This window comes from Protopterus annectens, chromosome 3.part0 (genome assembly GCF_019279795.1).
Source record: "Protopterus annectens isolate FY-2018-M chromosome 3.part0, PAN1.0, whole genome shotgun sequence".
NCBI lineage: Eukaryota > Metazoa > Chordata > Ceratodontiformes > Protopteridae > Protopterus > Protopterus annectens.
The window spans coordinates 1,216,321,499-1,216,338,919 of record NC_056731.1 but is presented as its reverse complement, the minus strand read 5'-3'; the positions used below and the strand labels follow the sequence as shown (position 1 = coordinate 1,216,338,919).

The 17,421-nt window shown below is 40.9% G+C and overlaps 1 protein-coding gene across 1 annotated transcript in view; it reads right to left on the bottom strand.

Annotated features, from left to right (window-relative positions):
* Nucleotides 1–17,421, bottom strand: part of LOC122796717 (probable enoyl-CoA hydratase echA8) — a 939,187-nt gene that overhangs the window by 660,448 nt on the left and 261,318 nt on the right. The window contains exon 2 of the mRNA XM_044065416.1: nucleotides 14,741–14,880. Coding sequence (XP_043921351.1) covers nucleotides 14,741–14,867 — 127 coding nt within the window. The 5' untranslated portion in view covers nucleotides 14,868–14,880. The remainder of the gene's footprint in view (nucleotides 1–14,740; nucleotides 14,881–17,421) is intronic.

Below are 17,421 nucleotides of genomic sequence, written 5' to 3'. Positions count from 1 at the left end.
GACAAAATTTGTTAGGTACTACACACATTCTGTTGCAGAACAGTTGCAGGAACAGCATGGGGCAGGGAATAAAACCCCTGAAGGCCTTACAGGGACAGTTGACTTCAAGGAAATACCCGGCAGGGCCCAGTCGGCAAAACCTACAGTATACCTGTTGGCAAAGAGGGAACACAAACTACATGACCAACAGGGACCCCGGGGGTCCCTTTGGCACACGTCAATGGATGCCAAAATGACATACCTGTCTCCCATGTATAGGAGGTGCATGTTGCATTGAATAGGCAGCCCTCCCGCACCGTCCTCAGGTCCAGAACACCCCGGGCTATCACCTAAAAATTGGCAGTTTATTAGAATGTGTATTTACCCCTTGCATGGTATTAGGACATCAAACATTTGGTGGGTGTTGGCCTGTACCTGACACGTAGAATGGTAGCCCTAGACACAGGGGGCCCAACCCCCCGCGATTTGGGATGAACTCATGTGTGTATAAGCCCCGTTCCTGCACTGGGCAGGTTGGCAATCAGAAAATGTATAAACCTATGGATATCCCAAAGAAGCCCCCCAAAGCCAAAGACTACACGGGGTTTGATTAGGTTGTGGGTAATGTCCAACTGTGCTGGGTTTTAACCTATCTGACATACACTTATCCCCCCAACCGGCAATTTGGAGGCCCCCAACTGACGGGTACCTCTAAGTACATACGAGTGGTACAATTCACTTTTCCCACCTCAAACCCCAAAGTGAGCTGTCGCCCCCCACCTGTGAACTTGGGTGCGGTTATTCCCCCATGCAGACAGACAATGTAATCCCTGACCTTAGCTACCCTGAGACCACATGCACCCGTCTATGTAAACAAATTTCAAAACCATACACTATCTGGAATGTAAATGCGTACATTGCCATACTTGGAGCCCACAAGGGTAACGGAATGTGGTCCAACATGGTAAAAGTCATATGGGCTCTCACACACTGACAAGGGAAATATACCCATGGCCGGACATTCTGCCAGTACATTGCTATTTTGGATACCCTGATTTTTGGCACTTCAACCCGGCAAATTTAATGACATTTTTTTTTTTTTTTTTTTTTTTTTTTTTTTTTTTTTTTTTTTTTTTTTTTTTTTTTTTTTTTTTTTTTTTTTTTTTTTTTTTTTTTTTTTTTTTTTTTTTTTTTTTTTTTTTTTTTTTTTTTTTTTTTTTTTTTTTTTTTTTTTTTTTTTTTTTTTTTTTTTTTTTTTTTTTTTTTTTTTTTTTTTTTTTTTTTTTTTTGTTTTTTTTTTTTTTTTTTTTTTTTTTTTTTTTTTTTTTTTTTTTTTTTTTTTTTTTTTTTTTTTTTTTTTTTTTTTTGCCCCCCCAAAATTTTTTTTTTTTTTTTTTTTCTTTTTTTTTTTTTTTTTTTTCCAAAATTTTTTTTTTTTTTTTTTTTACCCCCTTAACCCCCCGGTGACCAAGCCCCCGTTTTGGAAAAAACCCAAAAAACTTTCATTTGGCCCCCACTTTTCCCCGCCCCCCAGGGACAACCCCTGTTTTCCCGAAAAAGTTCCCTTCCAACCCCATGGGGGAAAAAATTATTTTCCCCAAAAAAAAAAACCCTTGGCCCCCCCAGAGCTATCACATGTATCAAGGCAACACATACCCACAGCCAGTTGTAAAGTGACTACTTCCACGGTTTGCATACGTTAAGGTTATTCTTGTAGCATTATAATTGCTAATACTGTTTCCTATTACATGTAGCTGTTTCTGATACAACAAATTAATTTCTGACACCACTACACACAATATATGGCCTCCTTTCCCAAACTCACAGGCCATGTGCCATAACATTCATTTTGCAGGACACAACTGCCCAGACGGGTGTGTAACCTAATCTATTATGCTATCATCTACCTGAGGTGGTCATCAAATTATGCACTTTCCGTCACTAGCAGACCTCACATATCAATGGGGGAGAATGAACGCTGTATCAGGAACACTGCATAACACCCTGTGGGACACATTTAGATGACTGGTTCTATTAACCAGACACATTGACAGTCACAGAGCATATGTATTAATTCACGTTTGTTGAGGTACTTTATGACTAACTAGGTTAGTTTATGACTCATACATGTCATCTGTCATTACCTGTATTCCGCCACCTGTCCACCTAATATCACTAGTTCTGGAAGTGTTTATTTGGACTTTGTTACATTCTGATTCATAACTATGGACGTCCATGCTAATTGGATACACGGCACTGATTTGGTCTCTATGTATTCCCCCGATGGTTTACAGAATATCCAGTAGATGTGCTCTCCAGGTTTGGTACGTAAAGGCATCTGCTATGCCCACATAGGAATATTAATGACTTCCACTGGGCGGGCCTACTACATCTCTGCCAACCAGCACCTGCACACTTAAGCCTATTATTGCATACCCATGATCCACCTACCTGGCACCCCTCAACAGCACTCATGACATATACTTACTGTGAGCGCAGCTGGGGTATGAGCACACCCCTACACATTGCCCACTCTCCCCGTCTCAGGACACATGTCGTACGTTTCATCAACCCATGTATTATCACACTTGCACAACCTACTGTTCCATGTAAACCTACATTCTGCTCGCATCGATGAAAACAGGTTGACACATACACTGACTTTTTGGGGTCCCGCAAGGGACACCGATATCCATGTTTAAAGTGTAGACCTTGCAGATCTCTCCCACTGCTACTTTCCTGCCGGTGTTTTGGACAGCAGCAGTGTAGTAATCTTTATTGCCTGTCTGTATGTCTGACCGGCCTAGCTGGGCGGTGTGGGGGGTACAACGTTTATTTCCCTTCACATTTGATGATTTCATTCATTTATAGACACAATGAATATTATTCTGGACATCAGTTATAAATTCACTACAGGTATGCAATAGTCCTCTCAACAGATGTGACGGTTGGTGTACATATGTGTACGGACCTCTCTGATACTCGGGGACTAGTTTCTACAGTGACGGGGCCAAGGCTATGACAACTCAGGGACAATCACGGACACTTCTACCATATTAGTACTATTAACTTGGAACGTGTTGACAGATTCGTATTACTACTAATTTTCTGCAGTTAAATGCATCTATTACTCTTCATTGTTGTAAGTAGTCATTCTCATTCAACACCTTTCCTCCAAAGGTCACTGGCTTTGTGAGTGATTAAGAGGCTGGCCAATTATTGTGCGAATGCTCTGACCATTGGTAAGGTTGACATTGTCATATGTACAGGTTGGGATATATTCTGGGGACACCAGATTGGTTAGGCCAACACATACCCACGGTCAGAGCAGGTTTAGAACATTCATTAGTTTCCTAGCTGTGAGCCTATACCTTTAGCACTATAGTTGCTAGCCTGTTTCTTGTACGAATTACGTATTTTCTATCCTGAAGTGACCACTTTAGGCAACTGTTACATGCAGTATGGTACATAGTTATTTCCTACAATCACAGGACATTTGGCATTGTATCATTGCTGGTCAGGTCACACCTACCCACACAGTAACTGTCCCTCACACAGTGGATCAGGGGATATCCTGTTTACGTCAGTGCCTTCATCACCCTTTTTCCATGTGCCACTATGCGAATGTGTGCAATATATTCTCTCGATTATTCGTGTCGGGACACATGCATCACGGGCAGGTGTTTGATCCTGGGTAGTAGGTTCTGCATTACCATCTAGGGCTGGACAGTCTCGTGCACCACTACTGCACATTCCAACTTGTGTCCAGATGTCTACAGGACTGGACATCGTGTCTTGATACCCATTCTAATATTTACACAGGTTACGTATCCCATGAGGGATATCCAAAAATTTAACAAGACCAATACCGACCATTCTTCTGGCGTTATGAAAATGTGCTGGGGGTTTTACATGCAAGGGGTACATAGTTTGCAATCCTGAAACTGCCTAGGGTGACACTACCTACTAGATATGCGTAGTGGTCACTATGTGTAGATGTGGCTGCGCCAAACTAGTAGGCCAAGTATGGCTGGATTTGGTGGACGTTCAGGTATGGGGGCGGGTTGTGTGCTGTGGAGGGGATGCTGGGTAGTCCATTATGCATCCAGGTGTGTTGCAATTGATTTGGCCAGTTCCATCAGGACCAATCTGTGGGTATGTGCCGGTGACATTTCTGTACATTTGTATCGCACATTTTAACATTCATATGTTTGTGGGATTGTGTTCTACAGTATGGCCTGTCTGGTTGTGTTGCAGATGTGTATACATGTTCTTTGTGTTTCTTTCTGCTTCACCCGCTGCTCCCTCATACATCTCCAGTTCACCTATTCTGCATACGACACAGTCTTGCCTTTGAGGATTATACCATTACCCATCCCCCCACACACACACATATTCCTTTTTTTTTCTTCAAAACAGGTTTATTGTTTTAACATACAAGAGAAATATCATAACAATTTTATACAACACACACATATTCCTGACACTCCATCCATCACTGCTTTGGTTGATGGCCCATGACACGGTCAAGGTAACACATTGCATACACTACATATGTCAGGTACCTGTATGGTTGTGTGGACTACCCTGGCATGTTTCCCCTTCCACATGCTATACCTCACGCACATAGGTACACGCCCATACTTAACTTTCATGACATGGTTGGTACACCCGGGTAATACCCATTCAACTGTGACACATCCTGACAAGTACGGCTTGGACCGCAGATGTCCGGATTTTGGCCGACTGTTCTGATCATTGGTACCTTTTCCTATGTCCAGGATGGGATATATTCCGGACACATATCCAATTGTACTGGACAAAACGTACCCACAGTCAATGCTATGGATAATACTGTTCCTTTAAGCCTACACGTTGCCTTATTGTTGTAGCAGTTTATATGCTATGTTAAATACAGACATACCTATTGTATGTGACTATTACATGCGTTGTGGGATATAATTCTGTCATACAGTCGCTAGATATTTACATTTATCGTGGTTTTTGTTAGGGACACATCTGCCCAGCTGTGTACTCTCCCTCACAATATGGGTCAGCTGGTGACCCTGACCACTGGGCTGGACGTACCTATTGGCGGCGTGCTAACATGATGCGTTTCACTTCCACTTGGTATAACTATCTACACTGCGTTGGACTATGGGCACACGGTTTTCAATGTCATTTGTTTGAGGGATAGGGACCTGTTATTCCCTACCGTGCATTTGTGTTTGCTTCTTCATTTTGTGTTCACAGGAACAGTCTTGCATGCTTTGCATACGTTTCAGTATCCATGGACACTAACAGATGTTATTACTATTGCTTGCAAATTGTTATATGCAAGCATTTTAGGTTGCACGTCGACAGCTGACATTTCCATGCCTCCGTGCGGCACTTTGACACGCCCTATGCACTTGCGCTCCTTTCCTATGCACATGGCTGTGGCGGCAGCGCGCCTTCATTAATATGCATTTGGCGCTACTGTGCCATCTTCATGCCACACGGTCGGCGCAAGCCTAACGCCGGCCTTGCGCCGAGCTTTATGAATCCCGGGGACTGTGTTTTTGGTTCTTGAAATTTCAGTGGTGCTTTTACAAGAAAAATGTCAACTCAAGGTGCCTGTGACTATACAGGACACTGCCAAACACTTGAGAGGAAACTAATAAGTACAGCCTGATGACTTATGGATAACGTATTTAGGCAGATATTCTGAAGTTATAAGCAAATGAAGCAGTACTTACTGAAAAGAAAGAATTAGCTTGTCAAGAATGATGAAAAGAGGGAAGTCACCTGAAAGGCTACTGCCGGACTGCTACTAGTGCTGGTCTCAACACAGCTTCGCTCTGCTGAGATACAATGCTCCTTTGCTTCTTCTACCACCAGAGTCAACACATTAGCACCAACCCCGAGATGAGAAGCAAGTCACAGCCTGTTTGGTGAACCACAGTGTTGTCCCAGATGATGTAAGGGTCTGTAGGGTTGTTATATCCTTTCCCTGGTACATGTCTTGAATAGCAACCAGACCAATCAGGAAGGTCAAGTGCAGACACTCACTTCCAATCAGAAAGAATCAGGAATCTATACACTCTGTTCTGTCTCTCACCAGGAGCAAAGTATAAGCACAAATTCCAAACTGTCACCTATGAAGCAGTTATTAGGCTTTCTGGTGATCAACAGGAACAGGTCACTGTATAGGTTGTAATGTGAATTGCTCACAAGAGGACAGAAGTTCCCATCTTCTGGCTAATTTTTCTAAAGATGAATGCATTTGTCTGTGTAGATCAACATGCATTGCACAGAAATGCAGCTAGTCAGGTTTGATGGTCTGCAACTCCCACATAAGCAGCTCTGGCATGTACTCATTTTTGTTCTGCTGAGGGAGAAGTCTCAATACAGCTGCGCTCATATATCAGACAAATGCAGTCTAGGAAAGCTCTCAACAAAGCATTAAGATATATAAATTTCATACATTGCTTTACACTAAACAATTACATTCAAGTTATTGAAGTGCTTTTATTAAAGTGTTACAAAGCAAAAAAGTACGATACCATAACTACAACAAAAGACAACATACAAAGTGACAATTAATCAAAACCATTATACGTTCATTCAAAATGGTATGTTTTAAAGCCTGACTCAATCCAGCTAGAGAACCTCATAGTGAATTCCACACGTAAGGTGCTTGATAATAAAATGCTAAAAAAACCTGCATTTCCAAGGTTGGACCATGAAACTGCCGGCATCCCCTCAAAGGTTGAGTCCAGTAATCACTCAGACAGTAGGGCACAGTGAGCTCCGTTAGGTAGCAGGTACACGGGTCATGAATAGATTAAAACATTCACACTAGAATTTTGAAAATAATCCTAAAGCAGATAGGTAGGCAATGTAGGCCACACAGAACAGGCGTAAAATGTTGGTGAAATGACTTCAGTAAGTGACCTAACTGTAGAATTCTGCACCATCTGAAGATGAGCAGGTCTAGTTTTACTAAGTCCCAGGTACAGGACACTGCAGTGTCCAGTCTGGAGGAGACTCAGACATGAACAGCAATCAATATATGTATTTGAATAATTAGGTTCTTAATCCTAGAGATATTTCTGTACTGGAAACAAGCTGACTTCACTACAGCCAAATCTTGGTTCGAAAGTGTTAGCTACAAATCAAGAATTATGCCAAAATTCCTCACCTTACTAGCAAATTCACGTTTGGCATACTTTACAGTTTGGTATGAGTATGCAGGTAGAATCTCTCAGAGTTGCATGAACAGCTAAGCCTTTAGTCTTTGCAGCAAGTTCAAGTGTATTGCAGTGATTATTACTTAATTGTTACATAAACATTTTCACATTCTTAATAACATTTAATACAATAAATACAATACGTGCAAGAATATAAAATAATAAGATCAGTCAGATTTAAGCAAATACATAAATAAATAGGTTCCCAATTAAGTAATAGGTTAGCTGTCCTTGTGGGCTATTTTAAACCTAGCCAATTTTCCTTTTTGTGCTCGTATTAGCCTATCTCATTTGGTGCTAGACTGACCTTACCCATCCCATGAACGATAATTATATATTACTCCTAATGAGAATTACTGGGATCATGCCATAGCTAATTTGAGGCAACCCAAATAAAATAAATGAATAAATAAAATTCAGTAAAGAAAAGTGAGAGCACAAGACTTAAATAAAAGTAGAGAAAATACTAACATGGAAAAAAATGAGAACAATAAGCATACCCGGGTATTAGCTCTGAACTATGACTTTAAATAATTCCATAGAATCCAGTGTATGCCTCTTCAAGGATAAATACTGCACAAATAACTAATGCACTGAATATCTGAAAAAACTGTATATAAAAAAGCAGTTGAATATGACAGTTGAATGGAGGTGACACAGAGATGTAATGTAATTCAAACATTGATTAGAAAATTCAAGGTTATTAAAATGACTAAAATAGTGTGATACGGTCTCCTTAGACTTAAAACGTTGATAAAGAATATACCTGATGGCTGAAAATACTAGTGCTTAATACCTGCCAGAAAAACGTATGTCTGCTGAGCCTACAGAAATTGAAAAATGGTATATCGACACCACTGTAAATAAAGCAAATGATGAAAAGCTTTGATAAAGTGAATGAACATGGCAATTTATGCAATAAAACAGGCAACAGCTACAGGTCCTCGACATCTGATCTGACCTTTCATGAGAAATTCAGACAGACCAAATCCAACTCTTACCAAAAAAGATGAAAACTAGCTTACATCCATGAACAATGCCACTTGGCAATCCAATGCAACTCAGGAATGTCAAGCCATCATATCATCTCAGCATGAAAACAATCCTCTTCATATTTTAAACTCCTTAGAAAAATGTCCATCACAGCACATGGCAACACTGCCCAACAGCTACCAGAATAGCCATGGCAGTAGTTCAAATATATGAAAGATATTGCAGAAAGATCTAAAAAGAACCTTCCAACAGTATAAAAGACACTGCAAAAAGTTCCTGACTGGACCTTTAAACTCAAATCACCACCAAGACTGGAAAATTAAATGACCTGAAAAAATAGTAAAAACTGTGACACAGAAAGTAAAGAAAACATCCCCCAAATGGGAGATAACATTAAGATTTCGCAGTTGACAAATGAATAATCATGTCAACACAGTTACCAAAGTAGGTAGTCATGACATGTACAAAACCAACAGAAGAAATCTCAACAGATTCTAGTTCAAAAAGAGAACATGTTTGCACAATTCTTAAACAGAACATAACCTAACTTTATAGTTCAGTTTTTAATAACAAGAAATAATGATTAACAGACAAGTCTAGCACAAGGGAAGTCTCCATGCTCCTTACTTACTCCTTCAAGGACTCCCACAAAGCAAAAATTATTTCACCTTCCCTGTTCTCAGTCATCCATTTTATACCTATATTAGATTTTATTTTTTTCTTACTACATATTTTATGAAAATAATAAAGCAAGCTGTACAAAACTAACAAAAACAGTAGCACCGGATGGAGGGATGGTACCCCTAATTCTACAGTGACTTCTCCTTCAAAGATCTATTGTTATGGTGAGTATCCTCACAAAGCTATGCCACCTTTCTCTGAGGACTAAAACAGAATATGCCAGGCTGTGAGATGCAGAGACTGAATCTTGACATTGAGGAAGTGATTGCCCTCCTGAGACAAAAGATGCGGAATCAAAGGCAGAGGCCATGGAGGCTCCCATACCAAACTCCTCAGTAGGGGGTACCAGTGCTGTCGAGGCCAATCCGGCGCTATCAGAATCATGGATGGCTTGTCTATTCTGGCCTTCAGGAGTACCTTGGGAATGAGAGGTAGAGGTGGAAAGGCATAGACATGAAGATTGTTCCAACTGAATGATAGAGCATCCACTTTCCAAGCTGTGGGATGAAATATTTTTGGGCAAAACTTTGGCAACTGGTAATTTAGTGGAGAAGCGAACAGATCTATGTCTGGAGTCCCCCATAACACTGTCAACTTTTGAAACACATGAGGATCCAGTTTCTACTCGTGAGGATCCACAATTTGTCTGCTCAACACATCCGCTAAGGAGTTCTGTGCTCCTGGTAGAAACCTTGCCTGAAGATTGAGGTGTAACCTGAGAGCAGTCTCCCACAAAATCATCGCTTGCCTGCAAAGAGGGTACAAATGGGTTCCCCCTTGCTTGTTGATGTACCACATGACAGTAGTGTTGTCTGTTTGAATCAACACCTGTCCTGGGTGAAGTAAATCCTTGAAAGCCATCAATGCAAATTGGACTGCTAACATCTCCTTCAAGTTGATATGCAAATGATGAAGTCTGACAGGCCACGTGTCTTGCACCCATTTCCCATTGAGGTGTGCTCCCCAAGCCTTGTCCGAGGCATCCGTCGTTAGAATCTGACTCGCCTCTGGTCGGGTCACAGAGAGTCCCTTGTTTAGGTGACATTCCTGAGCCCACCACAAAAATTCTTTCTGAATGCAAGGTATTATCTGAATGACAGTGTCTAGATCTTGGCAGTGTTGTGTCCATACATTTTTGAGATACCATTGAAGCTTCTTCATATGCAATTTGGCATTGGGAAGCACCAGAATACAAGATGCCATGAACCCCAAGGCTTGAAGGACTGTCCTTGCAGTCAGCCTGGACTGTAGAGACATTTGATGGAAATAAAGAGAAAGGCTTCTTTGTTTGTCCGGGGTCAAAAAGGCCATCTGGGAAGCTGTATTCAGTCTCACACCCAGAAAGCACATGTCCTGAGAGGGTACTAGACTGGACTTTGTTTCGTTCACAGAATACCCTAGGCATCTTAACACTACCATCACATACTGTAGATGATGCAGAAGTTCGTCTTTGTGTTGTGCAATAATCAGGCAATCGTCCAAATAAGGATAAATCTGTATTCCTCTTAACCTGAAAAGGCTATCACTGGAGCCAGAACCTTTGTGAACACTCTGGGCAGTAGATAAGCCAAAGGGCAATGCAGAGAACTGATAATGTAAATTTCCAGCCCGAAAACGCAGGTACCTCCTGCAACTGGGCCTGATAGGAACATGAAGATAAGCCTCTTTGAGATCCAGAGTTACCATCCAGTGATCTTTTCCCAACAGAGGTAAAAGCTGTTGTAACGTCAGCATTTTGTACTTTGGAATGTCCAGATAAGTGTTGAGGATAGATAAATCCAAAATTGGTCTCCACGTGTTCCCTTTCTTTGGTACTAGAAACAGGCGAGAATAAAATCCTAGTCCCACTTCTGACAGAGGAACTGGCTGTATAGCTCCTATTTGAAGAAGTAAAGAAATCTGCTTGTGCGCCTCTATCCTTTGCCGAGGAGGAACGTCTGGCATGCCTTTGAAAGGAGGCAATGTATGGAAATAGAACTTGTAGCCTCGGTTTATAATGTCCAATACCCATTTGTTCTGGGTGACTAAAAGCCAGTTTTGCTTGAAGAGTGCTAACTTTCCTCCCAAAGGAGCTGCTAGGGAAGAAGAATCTGGCAACTGAAAATGCAGGTCATTGGGCCTGTTTACGAAAGGACTGGCCCCTGCCCTCACCTGCAGGTTGTGCAGGTGAACTCCAAGTTCTAGGCCTGAAAGTACTGTGAGCTCTGCCCCTGCCACGTCTAGATCTACCCCTAGACTGAGAATCAGAAGAAGGGTAGGTCCACCCCTTAGTAGGCCAATTTCTACTAAACTTTGGAGGTTGCACCTGCAAAAAGTCTTTAACAGTCTGCATGGACTTAGCCTTGTCTTCCATTTTCTTCAAAACCGACTCCACAGGGGGACCAAACAAAACTTCAGACTGTAAAGGAGCATCCAGAATTCTAGTTTTAACATGCTCGGACAAATTCTGATCCTTAAGCCAGGCGTGCCTACGAAGAACTGAACCAGTGGCAGCCACCCTAGAAGAGGCCTGTACAGCATCAAAACCACACTGCAAAGAATGCTTACCCACCTGTTCAGAGACATGTACTAAATCCTGCAATTCTTTACACTCTATGCCCTCTGCCAAAGCACCCACTTTAGATTTTAGCTGAGAAAGGAGGAAATTCTGATATTTCAACATATGAAACTGGCAATTTAAAGCCCTCATTGCTAAAGTAGAAGAGGTATACACCTTCTTACCCCATCTATCCAAAGCTCTAGCTTCCTTATCTAGAGGAACCGGATTCTTTACAACAGAAGCTCTAACACCCTTAGGCCCCTGACTAATAGTTTCTGGGTCCGCCCTAGGACTCTTATACAGATATTTATGAGCCTCAGGCACCCTGTAATACCTGTCCGGTTTAACTGGCGCAGGAGGCAAAGAATCTGGATTAAGGGAAGCCTCCGAGAAAACATCTTGAACAATATCCAAAACAGGAGGTAAAGCCAAGGGTCTATGCTGTGGTAAAAACAAGAATTCCCTAAGCCTCTTCCGTGAATCAGAGAAATCCTGTCCTTCCCACTTAAAATGCTCCCTCATGGAATGCAGAGTTTCTGAAAATGAAAAATCCTCTGGAGGAGAAGCAGAAGGAGTGGAATCCTCTGCATCAGAATCCGAATAAGGGGGAAAATCTTGAATATCTTCAGCAGAAGAGTCTGAGTCATCTGAGGCCTGATCCAAACTTTCCAAGTCTGGCTCCACCCTGGGCCTCTTATCAGGAGGGCATAGAACCTCTAATTAAAGTAATCAAATCTTCTGCCATTTTAAGCATGTGCTTTTAGGCACAGACCCTGAAGTACCTGGAGGGACACCAGAGGAAGGCAAAACAGACCTGCCCTTAGAAGAAGCCTTAGAAATAGTAGCAGAAGGCCTAACCACCTTAGGCATAGAAGGTAGAACAGTAACCTGAGAGGCCCCTTCAGCTTGACCTGACTCCAGTGAGGCCACATCCTGCAAAATCAAAGTTTCCCCCTGAGACTCAACAGAAACTTCAGCCGGATCCACCTGCTCCATTGTAGGTTCTGCAGGACCGGCGTCCGAAACGGACGAATCAACCTGTCTAGGTTTCAAGGATTTGTCTTTGCGCTTCTTCGTGGAAGCGGGCGGAGGATCCGACGGCATATTATAATTACACCGCTTACCAAAGACTAACCTAGCACAATCTAACCTTCTTTTTATAGTGCGCTTATTAAACCTAGCACAAAACCGACACCCACTACGCCGTGGTCCGTCCCAAACAAGGAATGCAAAGAGAGTGATAATCCCTATGCGGTATCTGTTTCCCACAAGAAATACAATTATTCACTTTTTCTGACATCCGGAATTAACTGAGGCAAGAAAAAACATAAATATTCCCCAACGGGGTACTTAGCTCAACTTGGTTTCGGTCTGAAACTCAGAATACGAAAATTTCAGAACGCCGAACGGCACTTGCAACGCTGCTTCTGCATCGGACCATGCGGCAAAAAAGACTGAGGATATGACGTCGGTCATGCGCTTTTATACCCTGACGCTCTGATGTCAGATCTGAGCGCCCATGACCGACGTCAGCCTAATACTTTGGTATTCGGGCCGACCGAGGACAGCGGACTACCCATATGTAAGGACTGCAGCAATGTGAGATGAAGAACATCATTATGTTATATGTCTATTACTGAAAGGGAATGTTTAGCCATTATGTGAGCCTTGGAAGCCTTAACTTACTTACCTCCTTGGCCAGACCTGACTCATCAATGCCCTCACTCCTTTGAAATGGTCCAGCCAGCACTGGGACATGCATATTGAATATACCGAGTGTTTTTTTTATTTTGGGGGGGGGGGGGTTGTAGCTTTTTGTACATACCATCGGTTATCAATCTAGACCAGCTTATGGCAACACTGATGCTTTTTCTTTTTTATTTACCCTGATATCAATCAGCACTCCATTCTTGGGTATTCATCGTAGGAATAAGGTATGGGTGTTGGCGGGGTGATCCTGAGACCTCAGAAAGCTTGCTCTGGCCCAGTATCACAATTACTTAATGGAAGGAAAGTGCATTGCTTAGGAACTCATTCAGAACATTCCACTTGCCCGGCCTGAGTTCATAACTGAAGTGTTACAAACAGAGAGTGTTCACCAAAGGAAGTCTTCACAAGAGTGTGAAAGCTTGTGGGAATGTAAAATCATGTTGAATCTAAATAAAATATCTAGGAAAAATATATTTCTGGTGGTCAAAGCTGTTGACTCTCTGGAAGCAAAGGAAGTTCATATAAGTGAAAGACTGAAACAGATTGAATTCCTGCAGTGGCAGAGAGGAAGCCACTGTCAAACTGGACATATGCAAGTGCCTTTTACTTTTCTGCTTTAATATGAGTGAAGGTAGCTTATAGTTTAAGTTGTGACTTAAAGAAATAATACAGTGACATTACAAGGGCATTTTCTTTATTTGAAAAACTTTTTGACTGCAGAGTGTTCAATTTCCTTGAGGGATGAGCAGGAGCGGCCTTAGGTCAACTAGTGCCCTAGGCAAAAGGGCTCCACGGTGCCCCCCACCACACCAGCTGGTGCCCCCATCCTGGTCTACCTACACCAAATAATTACTGGAAAAGTGCCCCTACTAGAGCAACGCCCTAGGCAGCCACCTAGTTGGTCTATGCCTAAGGCCTGCTATGGGGAGGAGTTTGTGAATCACAAAGAGCAGGGCTGGCCTTTGGTCAACTGGTGTCCTAGGCAAAAGGTATCCACAGTGCCCTCCTACACCACCCAGTTCCCCCATCCTGGTCTACCTACACTATCCAGAATAGTAGAAAAGTGCCCCTCCTAGACTGGCGCCCTAGGTGGCTGCCTTGTTGGCCTACGCCTAAGGCCAGCTATGACCAAGAGAAGGTGCCACACTTGTCACAGTGTCCCTCACTGCTGCTCCATCCACTTGTACCCTTATATGTAGTTTGCTAATCACATTGCTACTGTAGTTGCCTGATCACACTGCTACTGTCACTTATTAAATGTACTCATTCATTCTGTACCAACATCACAACTATATGTTGTATGCTGCATCTACTAATGGGTTTATAAGACTGCTTTCTGTAAATTTCAGTTTGTGGTAATTTCCTGTTGTAACTGCCAGCACCACATCTTTATAAATCCTTGCAACAATAGTGTTATCCTAAACTTTGAAAACAAGCATTTTGTTCACTTATAAGTCCAAAAAACAGATCTAGAAAAGCATACACACAAACACACATATTTACCAGGTTTCCTTTCAGAGGTAATTACAAAAACTGTGCAGCACTAAAATGTATCACTGCTGCCACCTACTGTAGTACAAGGGCTACTTCAGCAAAATGTACTAACCTTCCTGATGCTGCTGACTTGATGTGGTGAAACAGTCCAACTGACATACTGTCACATTTATTTTTCCGGGAGATGCAGGGAACAACTTCCACCCCTTAAGTAACCTTCCTAAGTTTTGTCTGTACATGCTGATACCTCACCTAAAAGAAAACAAAGCAAGCAAAACCAGAAGAGTTCAAACCAGTGACAGGCATATGATATCACTCTATCAGCAATATTACAACATATGTACCAACATTTCAGAATGAAACAAAAGCATTTATTTATGCTTATCATCTCTAGTACATAAGTAAACTAGTACATAATAATGTTCCCCTGTCCAACTACTACTTAGTTATAAAAGGATCACAAACGGAATACAATATGCTTGAAAACTACTTCACTTATGGGTCTGACTACAGTGCATCTTCACAACATAATGCAAATAAGGATACATGCAGCTGACTGCATGTTTACTGTGAAGAAAGTAGAGAAATTTGCACAATTGCTAAGTTTGAGTACACACAAGCATGTGCAATGAATGCACAGCAAAGCTAAGGTATATATTCCCTACTATCTTAATAAGGCTCTCAGTCTGATGAAGAAAACAGAATAATTACATAGCAGAATACCCCTTAATAGGGAATCATATGTACCTGCATTCTACAACGTTCTACAATAGAAACAGCAAACAACAATAACAAAATGTATAGTTCACAAAGAAGCAAAATAATTGTAACTAGTAAGCATAAAGAGCTTACCCACAAAATATGGAGTGTAGGATATGGACTTGTTTGTAATCAACAAAATTATCATTGGTGCCAGCTTTCTAGTTTGAAATTCATTTTTGCTTACAAAAAATAAAGTTAAGAAAAAGAGGAAATACAGTGTATACCAAGCAGCTCTTTCTGCAGTCAGAATAAATCCTGTTTCCTGCTCTGTAAGCTTTTCAAAGGTCAAGTCAAAAGTGATATATATATATATATATATATATATATATATATATATATATATATATATATATATGTGTGTGTGTGTGTGTGTATATTTTTTAGTTCAGGTGCAATACCCCCTTAAAGACAGAGTTCTGGCACAGTACCTGACAAAAATAAATGAACAGTACTTACAAAGACCTCACAACAATACAGCAGCTCTTTTTAAACTTCCACCTAAAGGGACAAAACCAAAATATCTCCTCCTTTCACAAAGGCAGGGATAAATTAAACCTAATGTCTTATCATCTAAAGGGTTCACCTCCCTTCCCTCACAAGAATACCCTCAGGATCTCCTTTCTTACAGTAAATGCAACTTGTAGATTCTTCACAGAGCCCTCTCTGCAACCACTGTGACAAATATGCACTACATGGGGCACTGGATTTTAAATATTAAACATCAGTACTTAATTGTCTCTTTACACTTATTTTGATTAATTAATATGGCTAAATATTATTATAGGGATTTAAAAAAAAAAATCTTAACAATGAATGAATGTCAATCCCTTTCAGTCTGGAACAGCATGGAACACAGAATTTTTAAGAATCAAAAAGAAGAATATTCCTTATAATAATGAGGTACATTCCTTATAATTAGGTGTCACTGACAGAAATGATTACAGTTCTTAATCTGCCCTGATGACTCAAAAAATGTCCTGTCACCCTTTTAAAAGGGCTGGTTTTCTCCTACCATTTTCTTTTGCTTTATATAGCGAGCATGCATGTTTGCCACTAGTAGGCATGAAGTCAGTTGAGCCTTGGGGGTAGTTTTCCAGAATCAAAAAGAAGATAAGACAGTCTCTTACCTCAGTTTTCCTATCTATCTTTATAGCCTTATACAGCATACACTTTAAAGTTTAGTTAAAGAGTTCAACTAGCCTATCAGTTTTTTTGTAGTATACAGATTGCTAGTGCTTTAAAATAAACCAGCTAAGGACAAGTCCATGCGTCACTCTGGACATAAACGTGTGCATTAATCAGTATGAAATTCTTGGAGCATTCCTACCTTAGAGAACAGCATTACTAGTTATTTCACTATGGAAAATACAGTGATACCACATGAGCCAACAAACTAGTAATTAAAAATAAAAATAAAAAATCCAGACAACGTAAATCAGTCACTTCACTTTATTTATTTAAAACAACCAAACGACTGAGCACTTTCACCAACAAAACTATGGCTTCATCAGAGTCATTTGGGAATACTTTAAAACCATTTAAATAATGTGCTATATGCCCCTTCAACCAATCAAGCGTAAATGTTATGTATTCATTATTAATACACCATTTCCTTAGTAACAAAAAAGCAATGTAAAATCCGCACCAAAGCCATAACTAATAACCATCCCACAAACAATATGCATACATCAAGAGTTCCTATTTATCACAGTATAGAAAAATCTTGAAAGTAAGCAACTAAAATAAAATTAACAAAGTGCATTTCATTTAACTTGTAGCAGAGAAATCACCACAAATTGTTGTTGTAGGTAGACAGAGATTATATCACGTTTGCCCTTTGCTTGAATATTGGCATTAAAGATATATTATCATTTAACCCAGGTGGACACATTGCATTAAGCCTAAGTTGCCATTTAAATTCCTTAGCCACAACCTCTAATTTACTGTCCCCACCTCTATCTTTCTTGTGGACCTTGTCCACAACGAAAAAGATACATTTTTTAAAATTAACACACTGAATGCTATGCAAAT